A 14,445-nucleotide genomic window follows, 5' to 3' on the forward strand; every position below is an offset into this window, starting at 1 on the left:
TTATGTGTAGAATAAGTGTATAAGTACCTTTTGCAGCCACTGTACATATGTAATTTTCTCCAGTATTTTCAATATTTTAATTGGAGGGGGCCTGGGTGGCTCAGTGAGTAAAGACGCTGACTACCACCCCTGGAGTCGTGAGCTCAAATCCAGGGCGTGCTGAGTGACTCCATCCAGGTCTCCAAATTGGCCCAGTTGCTAGGGAGGGTAGAGTCACATGGGGTAACCTCCTCGTGGTCGCTATAATGTGGTTCACTCTCAGTGAGACGCGTGGTGAGTTGTGCATGGATGCTGCGGAGAATAGCGTGAAGCCTCCACACACACTATGTCTCCGCAGTAACACGCTCAACAAGCCACGTGATAAGATGCGCAGATAGACGGTCTCAGACTCCCCCACTCGGATTGAGACGAGTCACTATGCCACCACGAGGACTTAGAGCACATTGGGAATTGGACATTCTGAATTGGGGAGAAAAGGGGTTTAATATATATATATATATATATATATATACATATTTTAATTGGATATTAATACATTTTATTTTATTATTTTATTGAATGGACAAGGTTACCGTAGATAGACCTGGTTTCATGCATGTAGGCACACACACCCACACATGCACACATACATGTGAAAGGAAAGAATCTTTTTTTTCTCTGGAGTGTGTTAATCCTCCATGACTAAACCCCATACCACCACTCAGTGCAGTTATATTACTTCATAGCAGAATTCTCACGGTTGTGTTATCCCATGTGTGAAAGTCTGGAATGTGTTATAAATCAATCAAACTAACATAAAGGTCTGGTCTTTCTAAAGCAAACAGTGCAGTTCAATTTATACATGCTATGTGGTCAGACACACCAAAAAAAAAAAATTCTGTGCTATTCCAATTAGCTAAGTAAAGCATCAGTATTACTATTGCTCAAATAGGGGCAGGTTTCCCACAGTCATGGAAAACATGGAAAGTGAATTTTAAAAGTTATTTCCAGGCCTGGAATAGTATTGGAACCCAAAAATGATCATTGTCTCATCATTTACTCACCCTCATGCTGTCTCAAACACGTATGACTTTCTTTCTTCTGTGGAATAAAAACGAAGATATTTGAAAGGATGTATGAAGTGTTTTCATCCATACAATGTTAGCCAATAGGGTCCAAGACATTCAAGCTCCAAAAAGGACATAAAAGGTCGTAAAACATATCCATACTATTAGAGTGGTTTAATCCATGTCTTCTGAAGTGATACGATAGTTTTGGTTGAGAAACAGCTGAAAATTTCAATCCTTAAAAAAAAAAAAAAAAAAAAAGACTTTTGCCAGGATGTTAGTGGCATAACATATCCAGAGTTTAGTTTGAGGCACTTAGTAGCAAGTACATTGTCTATCCAACAAGTAGACCTGTAAATTTGTTTTTCTAGTTATGTCTGTGAAAAAGTCTGTATGGTACTTATTTTCTGGACTCTATACACTTTTTCCACAATGTCTATGTCTGTTTTCTGTGCAATTGTTTATGGAGACAGCCACAGCATTATTTAAATTATTATTTTTATATATTATCCCACGCCGGTTTCTGTTATCATGGTATAATATATCTCAGATATCCCTGCCCCTAAATAGCATGTTATAACAAAACAAACTGTGATTGTTCGCTTTACATGTCAAAGTGGGTGGTTCTTTACCAGTTTAAGCTGCAGTTCAAGGTCAGGCTATAGCGGCTACTCTAGACCGTAGGTAAGACTAAGTCAGATTGTACTAGGCTCTTGGTGGAAAAGCAACATCAGCATACCGTGTTTGCTCACACTGGACACTAGTTCACAGCAAGCTGATAAAATGTAACAAATGTGTCATGCTTTCCATTCGGCTTCCCTCTCTCAACACTTTGAACCGTTTAAAAATAAATAAAGAAGTCTTCTGGTGTATGATACGGTATGTGGTGCATAATAGATTGAGGTGTTGCTATTGTTAATTTGCACATACAGTTGGGTTCAACCGTCTGAGACGACATTGTATATCTGGGATTTCTTTTGTTTTTTCCTTTTTTTTTTTTTTACCTGGAAATATAGCTTAAGGAAACAATTATGATGTATAAAATAAATATGTCAGATTCTGCACTTCTAGGTCACTAATCAAATGTAGAAAAATATGTGACATTGACCATGTTAACAACTTTGTACTAAAGCTGGATAACATGGATCATCGTGGAGTGCATGCCAGATCAATAACATGCTGTAATTAAAGCCAAAATGGGACATTACCAAACAAGTAATTGATTTTAACAGATAGAAGATACAGGTGCATCTCAATAAATTAGAATGTCGTGGAAAAGTTCATTTATTTCAGTAATTCAACTCAAATTGTGAAACTCGTGTATTAAATAAATTCAATGCACACAGACTGAAGTAGTTTAAGTCTTTGGTTCTTTTAATTGTGATGATTTTGCTCACATTTAACAAAAACCCACCAATTCACTGTCTCAAAAAATTAGAATACATCATAAGACCAATAAAAAAAACATTTTTAGTGAATTGTTGGCCTTCTGGAAAGTATGTTCATTTACTGTATATGTACTCAATACTTGGTAGGGGCTCCTTTTGCTTTAATTACTGCCTCAATTCGGCGTGGCATGGAGGTGATCAGCTTGTGGCACTGCTGAGGTGGTATGGAAGCCCAGGTTTCTTTGACAGTGGCCTTCAGCTCATCTGCATTTTTTGGTCTCTTGTTTCTCATTTTCCTCTTGACAATACCCCATAGATGGGGTTCAGGTCTGGTGAGTTTGCTGGCCAGTCAAGCACACCAACACCATGGTCATTTAACCAACTTTTGCTGCTTTTGGCAGTGTGGGCAGGTGCCAAATCCTGCTGGAAAATGAAATCAGCATCTTTAAAAAGCTGGTCAGCAGAAGGAAGCATGAAGTGCTCCAAAATTTCTTGGTAAACGGGTGCAGTGACTTTGGTTTTCAAAAAACACAATGGACCAACACCAGCAGATGACATTGCACCCCAAATCATCACAGACTGTGGAAACTTAACACTGGACTTCAAGCAACTTGGGCTATGAGCTTCTCCACCCTTCCTCCAGACTCTAGGACCTTGGTTTCCAAATGAAATACAAAACTTGCTCTCATCTGAAAAGAGGACTTTGGAACACTGGGCAACAGTCCAGTTTTTCTTCTCCTTAGCCCAGGTAAGACGCCTCTGATGTTGTCTGTGGTTCAGGAGTGGCTTAACAAGAGGAATATGACAACTGTAGCCAAATTCCTTGACACGTCTGTGTGTGGTTGATGCCTTGACCCCAGCCTCAGTCCATTCCTTGTGAAGTTCACCCAAATTCTTGAATCGATTTTGCTTGACAATCCTCATAAGGCTGCGGTTCTCTCGGTTGGTTGTTCATCTTTTTCTTCCACACTTTTTCCTTCCACTCAACTTTCTGTTAACATGCTTGGATACAGCACTCTGTGAACAGCCAGCTTCTTTGGCAATGAATGTTTGTGGCTTACCCTCCTTGTGAAGGGTGTCAATGATTGTCTTCTGGACAACTGTCAGATCAGCAGTCTTCCCCATGATTGTGTAGCCTAGTGAACCAAACTGAGAGACCATTTTGAAGGCTCAGGAAACCTTTGCAGGTGTTTTGAGTTGATTAGCTGATTGGCATGTCACCATATTCTAATTTTTTGAGATAGTGAATTGGTGGGTTTTTGTAAAATGTGAGCCAAAATCATCACAATTAAAAGAACCAAAGACTTAAACTACTTCAGTCTGTGTGCATTGAATTTATTTAATACACAAGTTTCACAATTTGAGTTGAATTACTGAAATAAATGAACTTTTCCACGACATTCTAATTTATTGAGATGCACCTGTAATTGCTAGTTTTATCTTGTTTTGGATTACAATGCCTATTTTTATTCATCTGTTTCTCTCTAGTAACCAGAGTGTGTACCGGATTCACTCTGTGTCCTGCACAGGAAATGAAGTTCATCTGTCAGCATGCACTATGGAGTTCAGTAAGACAAACTCTAGCGCCCCCTGTCCTGGTGGAGGACCAGTCGCAGTCAGCTGTGTGCCAGGGCCCCTGTTCACACAGGGCAGAGCACGCAGAGTCAAGCTCAATCCAATGGTAAACAGAACAAGTCAATTCATTTTAATATCCTAGAATCTAGGAATTTCTGTCAGAAGTATCAAGAGAAACTATGCTTAATGACTATATGCTAGAGCCCGACCGATATGGGATTTTTGAGACCGAGACTGATACCAATTTTAGAGGGAAAAAATTCACCGATTACGATATGGTGGCCGATATAGTTAATTTTTGAGCTGGAATGAAAACAGACCTTTTCTATGTGGATTGTGCACCAATATGACTATAAAAAGGTACTCAGGAGGCTGCTTTATTAAACAAATACTTTTATCAAAGAATATTTGACATTATTATTATACATTGTAAACACTGGAAAAAGTACAATATTTCCCTCTGAAATATAGTGGAGTGGAAGTATAAAGTAATAGAAAATGCCATGGTAATATTCACGTATAGTACAAGTACCTCTAAATTGTACTAAAGTACAGTTTTCTTGCTTATCAAAACATCATCAGCAATATTTCGCTGTTAATGTATAACAAAACAGACACAAACAATAACTCATGGTTCGCTGCTGCCAAGTCAAGAGATAAACAGCGGCAGCGGTGTTACACCCTATTCCGGTGGAAAACCAGACTTTTAAATATCACATTTTGTAAATGCAATGACTGGAATTTTTCGGTTTAAGGGGGTACCAAACTGCGAATCCTGAACAAAACAGTTTGGTGAATACATGTTTACACATTAGCTTCCACTCAGCTGACAAGGTATGAAAGTAGCTACGTGGTTAGCTAGTTAGCTATAAGCTCGTTGTCACGGAGAGTAAAAGATGGACATTGTTTATTTACTTTCCAGCACTGGTCTCACCAACTAGGTAACAACATAGTGTGAAATCAACACTCATCAGACACAATCCACCACCGCACTGTTGTCTGCTGAGATGCAAAAAGATGCTCTGGTGTTTACCTTTCAATCTGCTACATTACTTACTGCACTGACAAACTGTAGCTGGCTAACAGCAAACAGACATGAGAGACATGGTTGTCAGGGACAGGGTTAACGTTATATGATGGAGTCATTGTTTATTAAATTTCCAGTATGTATTTCACAAACTAGTTAGCAACTTACAGAGAAGACACCGCTTAACTCCGCCCTGTCTACAGAACCACCGTCAGCTCAGCTCTGTAAACAGTGGAGTCGGAGCACGCTCTGCTGCACAAACTACGCTATTACACCAATTCTAAATCACCCAAGGATTGTTTTCTGCATTATATGGTCTGAAAAAAATAAATAAAAACGTTTTAATATCTGCGCATATTGGAAAACATATACACAGATTGCAATATATCTGTGAAAGGCTAATATTGATCAATCGGTCGGGCACTACTATATCCACTATATTTATAAACCAGAGAATACTGTATTTGTTTATTGTCCTAATCAGAAATATTAATCAGGATTTGTAAAGTAAATATCAGCTGCATTAGAAGAACAGCATATTAGATACCTATTTATGGCTTGAAATGAAGACTAATGCCCATGGCACTCCTCATTCCCCAGTCTAAGGTGCGTCTGAAGGGCGGGGCGAAAGCAGGTGAGGGTCGTGTGGAGGTGCTGAAGGGGAATGAGTGGGGTACAGTGTGTGACGATCGCTGGAACCTGCAGTCTGCCAGTGTGGTGTGTAGAGAGCTGGGCTTTGGCTCTGCTAAAGAGGCTATGACTGGAGCACAAATGGGCCAAGGTGAGCATGGATGGAAGGATGATTGATTGATTGATTGATTGATTGGTTGATTGGTTTGCTGATTGGTTGATTGATTTGTTTGTTGATTGGTTTGTTGATTGGTTGGTTGGTTAGTTGGTTGTTTGGTTTGTTGCTTTGTTGATAGGTTAGTTTTTTGGTAGGTTGATTGTTAGTTGGCTGGTTTTTTGATTAGTTTGTTGGTTGGTTGCTTTGTTGATTGGTTGGTTGATTCATTGATGATTGGTTGGCTGGTTTGTGTATTGATTGATTGATTGATTGACTGGTTGATTGATTGATTGATTGGTTGATTGGTCTGTTGATTGTTTGATTCATTGTTTGGTTGGTTGTTTGGTAGATATGTTTGATTGGTTTGTTGATTGGTTTGTTGATTTATTGATTGACTGAATGATTTATTGATTGATTGATTGATGGGTTGGTTGATTGATTCATTCATTGATTGATTGGTTGGTTGGTTGATTCATTGATTGGTTGGCTGATTTGTTGATTGGTTGGTTGGTTGGTTGGTTGGTTGGTTGTTTGGTAGGTTGACTGGTTAATTGATTAATTGGTTGGTTGGTTTCTTTGTTGATTGTTAGGTTGATTCATTGATTGGTTGGTTGGTTGGCTGGTTTGTTGATTGATTACTGCAACTGGTTGTAATGCACAATTTTTTTTTAATTATGTTTTTTTTTTAAATTCCATTTTATTTTTCCTAAATTCTGTATTTTCCATTTAATTATTTCTGAATTCCATGTTTTAAAGTTTAATTAATTTTATAAACAATAAATTAATGATCAAATGAATTTTTAGAACTTTATTCAAATGAAAACAGAACAATTGCTTTTTATTTATTTTTTTATAACATACCATTGCATAATTTTTATCAAATAATGTGCTTTTATACAGAACCTCACAGCACAGTCCAAAACACAATATATAAGTTATTTTTGTCAAATACATTGCTGCACAGCAGAGCACCACAATATTAATATAAAGATATTGTGATGTTGAAAATACTATTTGAGCAGCTGGTTCATTATGACAACCGCTTCAGTCCCTCTTTTGCTGGTAAACAGCAGCACTAATGCAGATCACACCACGTCTGAGCCCAGCATAGTGTTATCAAACCAGTTTGATCGTATGTGTGAAAGGGTTAAATATAATGTAATTATTATTGATTTATTATTATTATTATTATTATTACTACTAATAATAATACTACATCACTTAGTTGTAGTGATATATTTCTGTCATAAATTTCACTCGTCAATTCAATTTTATTTTGGAGCGAAGCTTTTACAGTTTCTGTTTGTTTTTGATGGTAGCTTCTCACTTCTGGATAATTAGTTCGCTATATGGTTTAATGTGCTTATTGAACCATAAATTGCTGTGATTTAATTATATAAATACTGCATTTAGTCTGCATGTGCTGCGTACTTCAAGATTAATGAGTGCTCTGCTTTCTGTTATCTGCTACACAAAGCACATGTGATGCTAATGATCAGACACTATTTAGCCTTAAAAAGGACCAATGCAGTGTTATCAGTGTATTGAGCAGCTAGCTTCACACATTAATTTTGAAGCACGCAGCACAGGCAGACTTTATATTTATTTTATTAAATCGCAGCCTTTTGTGGTTTAATCATCACATTAGGACATACCATGATTTTATTAATATTACTTTTGCATTCATCTATTTTATAGAGATCGACCGATATAGATTTTTTTTTAAAACCGATACGATAACGATTATTTGTATGTTTACATATCTGATAACCGATATGCAGAACCAATTTTGTTTATTAATTTAATTAATTTTTTATTTCATTTTTATTTTACAGTTCAACAGAGAAAAAAAAAATGGAAAAAATTTACATTACAATAATAATCACATACAATGTTTCTTATATAAAAATTACAACAACAACAACAACAACAACAACAATAATAATAATAATAATAATAATAGGAAAAATAAATTGACAACCTCTGATTTCAAACAGTGAACATAAATAAATGACAGGGGAGTGCATGAATGTAATCTATTTTAAATTAGACCTACAGTTTAAAGGTTTAGGTGTTTTTAATAGGCTAAAGGCAAATAGCTCGCTGGAATAAATATATATTCTCAGGAAAGAGAAAAACAATAAAAACAATAAATTGCAGCCTATCTTGCAGCAAATGACATGCAAATTTTATTTGTATTTTGCCCAAAGAATGCCTACGTGTTTACGCGAATCTTTTACTCAAACGATGTTGCAGAGATAATTAATTTACCATAGAGCTGTAATCGTGTAGATGATGATTCATAGCGAAATAAAGTTTAATAGTAACTGTTAATATTATTTAGGGAATTTGAAACAAGTGGATCTTGTTAAAAGCTGTGCTGGCATATGGTGGCCATTCTGACATACAGCAAGTCATTTCACTGGAACATGAGCATCAACCTGACAGCAACTTTACAAGACTAATAAACACAGTGAACAGTGAATGAAATTAAACCGTCATATTTCCAACAGGCACTCATCCAAGGCTCTTTCGAGTTGATTCATGTGAAATAATGTTACGTCTTTGAGACTACAGTGTTTGTCTTTACGTGAGTTTGTCTCCATTTCTTAGCGCTTGTACACATCAAGCATTTATGTAATACATCTCACTAGAATGAATGGCTTTTACATTTAATAAAATGTATTAATTCAAGCAATACATTGCAAAAGCAAGTTATATTACCTGTGGAAAACCCCCAGCACTGTTTCTTCTCAAAGCACTGCTGCAATGGCCATCTTGCGTGCAATTTCAGAAACTCCCACTAGATGGCGGCAGTTATCGGGGGATCCGATATTACAAAAACGATATCCGATTAAAGAAAAATGTTTGAATATCGGAAACAATATCGGAAAATTTGAATATTGGTCGATCTCTACTAGCCTATTTTATCCCAAATATGTCTGCATTTTAGAGTTAATTCCATTTTTATGATTGAATTCTGCAATTCCGTCCGTGTTTTCCATATTGCGGAAATCATAGGGCCCTAGGTTGTTTCCTTTTTTATTGGCTAGTTGTTTGGTTGATTGTTTGGTTGTTTGGTTGGTTGGTTGGTTGGTTGGTTGGCTGATTGATTGACTTATTTATTGATCAATCGATTAATCGTGGTTCCATATTAACATAGCTTTATTCATGTCCCTTGATAAAAGTCAAAGTGACCACAGGCTATTAAGAAGTTGTAACCCCTTCAGAGGCTGTTATAATCTGTTGTTCACAGGCATGGGCCCCATCTACATGAATGAGGTTCAGTGCCGTGGAGATGAGAAGAGCATCTGGAACTGCCCACATAAAAGCATCACTGCTGAAGACTGCAAACACATGGAGGACGCCTCTGTCATCTGCAACATGCCCTACATGGGTTATGAGAAAACGGTCTGATACATCTATGATGATTGTAGCAGAATTCATAAATGTTTGAAATGCAGTGGAATTAAATGTAATATATAAATAATTTAGTATTTTAATAAATTGTTTTCATGCTTTAAATCTGCTGTCAGCTAACACTCAACAGCTAAACAACTCAAACAATGTTGATTTCCATTACATTATGTTTCTGTGCTTTTACCATTTTTCCAATTGTGTACTGTACACACAATACACTGTGCTAATTCAACGGATAGTCCAGTGTGTAAATGTTTCTCTTAGCATAGTTAAGAACCTAACAATGATCAGGGCTGTGTTTCCCAAAAACATTGTAAGCCTAAGTAGATTGTAGAAACCATTGGATCCAATGGCCTCTCTGATCAACTTAATCTTACAATGCTTTTGTGAAACGCAGCCCAGGTCTGTTCCAAACAAAACCATTACCATAGAAATCACTTAAGACCATTTTAACCATTAATGCTTTCTCCTGCCCTGTAACCCATGACAGATCCATCTGACAGGGGGACGAACGAAGTTGGAGGGGAGGGTGGAGTTGCTGCTCTCTTCAGGCAGTGGGATGAGGGATTGGGGTTTGATCTGTGGGGATGGTTGGACTTCTCGAGAAGCCATGGTAGTGTGCAGACAGCTCGGGCTGGGACATGCCAGAAGTGGCTTGAGAGTAAGACAACTGCTGTATAAAATACAATACATGCACACATAGACGTGAAATTAGGATGAACAAGGAGCTGAGAAAAGAGATAAAGTCTGTTTAGCCGCTAAACTCTGAACTGACCAGACTTTATAGAACACTAGCAGAAGAGATACTTCAAAAATACAAATAACTATGAGCCATGAAATAGAATTGCAAAACTGAAAGCAATATTTTAGACAGTTACCTCACAAGCAGTACCAATAGATCAAAACTGTAGTGACAACTGGTGTGTGCAGAATTGCTCACCTTTTGTTACTACTACAAATTTAAAGGAATAGTTCACCTAAAATGAAAATTACATAGCAACGCCCCAGGAATCACCCAGAACATCCTTGTCACATAAGAACATGCTAAGAACACCTTAGCAACTATATAGCAATGCGCTGGCAACCACCCAGAACACCACAGGTTTGCTCAGACAAGCATTCACACCTTCTTTAGAAAATGTAAAAATCTTGAAAATCTGTTAAATTGTTCAATTTAAATGGGTTTTGCAAATTGTATTTTTTCATGAGTGCAGTCATTATCGAGTCATACACATGGTACCTTTGTTAAATGTAAATGGTAAACCCATTTTATTGACTTACTAACTGCTAAATAAATAACCAGGTCTCCAGGAAAGGCACACTGTAAATACTAATAGTTATCTCAAATTTAAAAAGTGACTATTTGCACTACATGTAAATAGCACCTGCCACACAAAGCAGCTATTTGCACTCCAGTAGTCTGATGGAATCACACACATTAAAGACAAACGGTGTCTCCAGTGTCACTGCAGTTGCATGGGGTGTAACGACGGTGTGGATGTGCTTTTTGCATGCGGACGACTGATGATTCTGCCTTTTGTCCCACTTTTTCCCATCCTGTGTGCTAGACTACACTACTGGCTTCAAGTTCTACTCAATAACAAAACTGGCTGTGCGGAATACCCATAAGCCCTTGCGCTTAAATAAATAATGTTTAAATGTTTGGTCAAGACAAGGGAACTTAAGGAGAAATATAATTATTGTTATTAAGAATTAATATAGTTTTAGCTCTTTTGACTATTGTTGTTTTTGTGTTGTAGCTGGTTGGCAGTCATGACTAGTGTTACCTCTGGTGAACATGGAGCCTGTTAAATTCAAGCCATTCTACTCTACTCAAATGTTAACTCTTTATAAAAGTGCATTTATGTGTACTAATTAGTACTGGGGAGAATCCAGTGTGCTCTATGGCTAACTAGAGTGCTGTCATTATTTCCCTAATACTGTACAGTATAACACGTGCTATAACTAAACTTAAATAATTAAATAAAAAGAGTGAATCTTTAATCATAGATGAGATAAGTTTACTTGTAACTAATTAACTGTATTTAAACAATTAAGCTCACTTTACTTGGGCCAAATAAGTTTACTTAGAAAAAGCATGCAAAAGATGCCTTAAAAATCATATAAGGTCAACTAATTAGATTTTACAGTGCTGAAGACTTAAACAAATCTTATTCCACATAACTTCATCAGTATTTCACAACGTTCATAATGTTTAAGCCAAATAAATAAATAAATAAATAAATTATTTAGAGCCACAAAACAAAAAACTTGCACGAGCAGTAGGTTTGGCAATTTTCGCCATGTAAGTACGGGATGCTTGAGTATTTTGAGGGCTTATATATGGGACAGTAGGCTTCATTTCTTCTTTTTGGACAAAATACGAGAAGTCTCAACTAATAAAAGAAAGCTGGCAACCCTAACAAGCAGTCTCTTCCCTTGTGAATTTGATTCCGATTTTCGGTTTGCAAAATAAATCGTTCATACCGTTCTTCGAACCGATTTGTGCGATTCAAAAGAATCTAATTCAAAAGACTGGACCTCAATGATTCACCAACGAATCGGACATCATTATCAGCGAGCTGTGTTATTTTTTGCGTTGTTAAATTGCCTAAGTAACCAAATGGTCTGGAGAAATCATAGTAAAAGTATTAATTTTCTCTTAAAAATGTATTGAAGTAACAGTGAAAATCCCCAGAATTGTTTACACTCAAGTGAAGTACAATATTCAAAACATTTAGTTAAGTACATTAACTAAGTATTTGTACTTTTTTACAATACACCTCCACCAAAATATTATTTTGGAACAAAATAAGGGTGAGTGAATTGTGACAGAAATTTTATTTGAGTGAACTATTCCTTTAACCTAAGCAATACTGATGATGTCTTGCACAGACACCGAAATCATGGCAATGCTAAATTAGCTTTGTATCAGGACACTAAAACGTGCTTTTTTAAGATCTTTTCCACATCTTATACCTAATACCTCTGATCCCTGCATATACAAAATACCCACCATACTTGGCCTGCTTAGACTGATCCCGATAATCCACTAAAATGACTAATATCGGATAGTATGGTATTTTTTAATTCAAGCGTCAAAATAGCCATCTTACATCCGTTAGCCTAGTTTGCATGCTAAGCCCTTGCAGTGGGGGTCTGTCTGCATATTCGTATGTTGGGGGGGCAGGACGGATCACGAGGGTCATGTGGAAATTCAGGTCAAGTCCAGGTGGGGAATGTCCTGGTTACTTGCGTAACCTCCGTTCCCTGATGGTGGGAACGAGACGTTGTGTCGATGTAGTGACACTAGGGGTCACTCTTGGGAGCCCAAAACACCTCTGGTCTTTGATAAAAGGCCAATGAAAATCATCAAGTGGTATTTGCATGCCACTCCCCCAGACATACGGGTATAAAAGGAGCTGGTATGCAACCACTCATTCAGGTTTTATGCTGAGGAGCCGAGACAAGGTCCGGCCATTTCAGCGGGTAGTTCAGCATTTTGGCAGGAGGGACACAACTTCTCGTTCCCAGCATCAGGGAACAGAGGTTACGCAAGTAACCAGGACGTTCCCTGTCTGTCACTCACTTGACGTTGTGTCGATGTAGTGACACTAGGGGTTCCTATACAAAACGCCACAACTGGCTGAACTGTGTTACGTGAACTGGTGGTGTGTGACGGGCAGACGACTGTGTGCCTTGTAGCCAGCACACCAGGCTGACACGTAACCTCCCCCAACATAGTTATTAGTGTCGAATGGCCCTTTGGGGACAAGTCGACTACCCAAATGATAGAGACAGGCTAACCCAGTCGTGGCCTCTTTTCCACTCCCTAAAAAACAAGGGGGATTATCCGACTAGGCTGCCAGGTCTAGTCGGGGGGTGTCCCTCCCAAGGGGAGGACACCGCGGAGACCACACCTCACCCAATGAGAGGGGGGGATATTTTAGTGGAAAAATACGTCTTGCCGACCATGTGGAGAGTCTCATGGTAGATCCTACCCAACGGGGGAGGAGTTACTACAAACATGGAGACTGTGGCAGAGGGGCTCTGCCCAAGGAAGACGCAGTTTGCCAACAGGGAAACGAATTAGCAGAAGATATACATCGCATGGGGTTACCTTACAGGGAACCGCCACATGCGGAGCACCTACCCCAGAACAGAGCTCTTAGTTAGCACGTGTACTGGGCTGGCAGCGAGTCTCTTCAAAAACTCGACTGCCACAGAGCTCGGAGGAAGTCAACCAGGGAACATAGTTTGTGAACACTACTGGGAATTAATGGCGCACGTCTTGAGCTCAGAGGAGGTGAAAGGCGCTATGTGCGAGCGATACACACGGCCGGCTATCCCGGGCTTATCCACTTGTATTGCGTGCCACTACCCGGGACGAAACCGGTTCCACCCGGAGGTTGTAGAACCTCGCAAAGGATTTGGGTGTTGCCCAGCCCGCTGCTCTGCAAATGTCTGTTAGAGAGGCACCCCTGGCCAGGGCCCAGGAGGCCACTACACCCCTGGTAGAATGGGCTCGTAGCCCTACCGGGGGCGGCACGTCCTGGGCGTGATATGCCATAGCTATGGCGTCAATGAGCCAGTGGGCGATCCTCTGCTTGGAGACAGCGCTTCCTTTCCGCTATGCACCAAAGCAGACAAAGAGCTGCTCAGAGATCCTAAAGATGGGGTGCGGGATCTTGAGCCACACCGGGGCAGGATATGCCAGATAGCCTCTGTCTGCTGCTTCACTGTCGAGAACTGCTGAGCAAAGTCCTCGACAGTGTCGCCGAATAGGCCAGCCTGGGAGAAGGGGGCAGCAAGGTACCGTGTCTTGTCGGCCTCACCCATCTCGACCAGGTTGAGCCAAAGTGGCGCTCCTGGACCACTAATGTGGACATTGTCCACCTAAGAGACCGCGCCGTGACCTTCATCGCTCGGAGAGCGAGGTCGGTCGCCGAGCGCAGTTCCTGCATCAGATCTGGGGCGGAACTACCCTTGTGCAGTTCTTTTAGCACCTTGGCTTGGTGGACCTGCAGGAGAGCCATGGCATGCAGGGCAGAGGCGGCTTGTCCAGCAGCTCTGTAGGCTTTGGCCATCAGGGACGACGTGAACCTACAGGGCTTGGACGGGAGCTTTGGGCATCCGAGCCAGTTGGTGGTGCTCTGTGGGCATAGGTGCACCATGAGCACCTTATCCACCGGGGGAATTGCC

The 14,445-nt window shown here is 39.4% G+C and overlaps 1 protein-coding gene across 1 annotated transcript in view; it reads left to right on the top strand.

Annotated features, from left to right (window-relative positions):
• The window catches only part of loxl3a (lysyl oxidase-like 3a), a 125,208-nt gene that overhangs the window by 54,537 nt on the left and 56,226 nt on the right, over positions 1-14,445 (top strand). Inside the window, exons 5-8 of the mRNA XM_051650332.1 lie at positions 3,923-4,115; positions 5,637-5,817; positions 9,080-9,234; positions 9,734-9,904. Of these exons, the coding sequence (XP_051506292.1) occupies positions 3,923-4,115; positions 5,637-5,817; positions 9,080-9,234; positions 9,734-9,904 (700 nt within the window). The remainder of the gene's footprint in view (positions 1-3,922; positions 4,116-5,636; positions 5,818-9,079; positions 9,235-9,733; positions 9,905-14,445) is intronic.

The sequence above is a fragment of the Myxocyprinus asiaticus genome, chromosome 22, assembly GCF_019703515.2.
Source record: "Myxocyprinus asiaticus isolate MX2 ecotype Aquarium Trade chromosome 22, UBuf_Myxa_2, whole genome shotgun sequence".
Lineage (NCBI taxonomy): Eukaryota > Metazoa > Chordata > Actinopteri > Cypriniformes > Catostomidae > Myxocyprinus > Myxocyprinus asiaticus.